General features: G+C 32.2%; 1 protein-coding gene across 1 annotated transcript; it reads right to left on the bottom strand.

The window, feature by feature from the left end:
* Positions 1–1,037: 1,037 nt before the first annotated feature.
* Positions 1,038–1,475, bottom strand: LOC122610693 (indole-3-acetic acid-induced protein ARG7-like). The gene has a single exon (XM_043783661.1). It carries the CDS (start codon positions 1,473–1,475, stop codon positions 1,038–1,040), a length of 438 nt encoding a protein of 145 aa, XP_043639596.1.
* Positions 1,476–1,700: the final 225 nt, after the last annotated feature.

Consider the following 1,700-nt stretch of genomic DNA (forward strand, 5'->3'; position numbering starts at 1 on the left):
TTTTCTTAATTTATAATCTAGGACGTTTGAACCTTAAATGAATTCTATGTCTTAACTATAACAATTGATCAAAATGATGTTGTTATATGTTCTTTTTATCCCACTAAACTTGTTTATTTTTAAAATTTCAAACTCAAACGTTACTAACTTTGACCATAAAAATGTTTGGTTGTGTCATATCATAGTTGAATAAATTTATACCAATGAAACACACATTTAAAACACAATCAATTCATATAATTTTCATCAAATATTATATAACACAAACAAAAATATTTTTGGTCAAAGTTTGTAAAGTTTGACTTAAAAAATTTAAAAACAGACAAACTTAATAAGACGGATGGAGTACTTTCATTTGACATTTTTAGATTAATTGTTAATTTGGTAAATTCAAATATCATCATTAATTATAAAAAATAATTTTTACATTTCATAGTTATAATGGTGATTATATTAATATAATTATGATAAATAAATAAAAAATCTATATATACATATTTAGTTGGCAATAACATCGCACTCAAATTATATATAAGCCCCGATAAACTGTCACAAAATTTGGACACCAACCCTCGTATATTTTTAGATACATTAGTTTAAGAATGTACATCGTCAAACCGGTTGAACAGGTCAAAATGTGTTTAGTCGGTTGGTTTGGCTCGGTTTGAAAAGTTGAAAGTTGAATAGCCGGCTAAAAAGTTGTAAAAGTCAATTAGCTGGCTCGCCCTAGAGTTTGATGAACAAAGGTAGCAAACCGAACGGAACTGGAATGTTTTTCTAATCCCACATGTTAAAACTATATCTACTTTGCTTATAGAATAAATAATATCTTTTATTCGTATCTTCCAATATACATCTACATATAATAGTTATAAACTGCAAAACCGGCCAAATCGGACTGGTTTTTCAACCGTCCGGCCGCCCTAATTCTCCTAAATGACCGGTTTGATTCGAAAACTTCACAAACCGTATTAAACAGTTCGGTTCAATTTTCGTCAAAAACTAATCAAACCTAACCGTGAACATACTCATACATGTTAATTCATTAGCAACCGTGAAGGAGTAAGAAGTCCATAACCACCGTATCCTTTAGCCATCTGATTGCCACGCGCATTTCCTATTCGCCTACTCGGATTAAACGGGCTACACGACCCGTATACAAACCCACATCCACGAGGCTGCTCCATTTCATTAGCCTCCATCTCCGCAACCACTTTATAAAAAAGATCAACATCGCATGGGAGTAATAGCGGGCCGGGTGTATCATACCCGTATTCAATTTCAGCATCTTCTAGAAGCATCCTAAATAATGGATGATTAGCATATTTCATCTTGACCGCAAACCATTGTTTTTCGGGTCCAACGTAAACCGGGAAAAAGCCTTCCGGGGCAACATTTTTTTTGCTTGGAAAAGATCGACACCGTTTCCATGTCTTGGTTAGAAAGTTTTTCTTACCTTTTTTTGGTGACTCCATGGAAAGTGTAATTTGTAATTATTGAAGTTAATTTTGTGTGATTTAAAGAAATGTGTTGTTAATGTCTCAAGGGATATGATTATGTTAACAAATAATTAGAACATGGACAAAATAGTGTGTGATCTAAGAAAAGGTGGTTTTTGTGTTTTGTTTGTGAAGTTTTGTTTTGTGATTATTCACTTATCTATATCTGTATTTCTATTCTATGGCAATCTATATATGTCT

This window comes from Erigeron canadensis, chromosome 8, assembly GCF_010389155.1.
Source record: "Erigeron canadensis isolate Cc75 chromosome 8, C_canadensis_v1, whole genome shotgun sequence".
Lineage (NCBI taxonomy): Eukaryota > Viridiplantae > Streptophyta > Magnoliopsida > Asterales > Asteraceae > Erigeron > Erigeron canadensis.

Coding starts and splice junctions, on each gene's coding strand:
- LOC122610693 (XM_043783661.1), bottom strand. CDS start 1,475: ATGGAGTCACCAAAAAAAGGTAAGAAAAACTTTCTAACCAAGACATGG.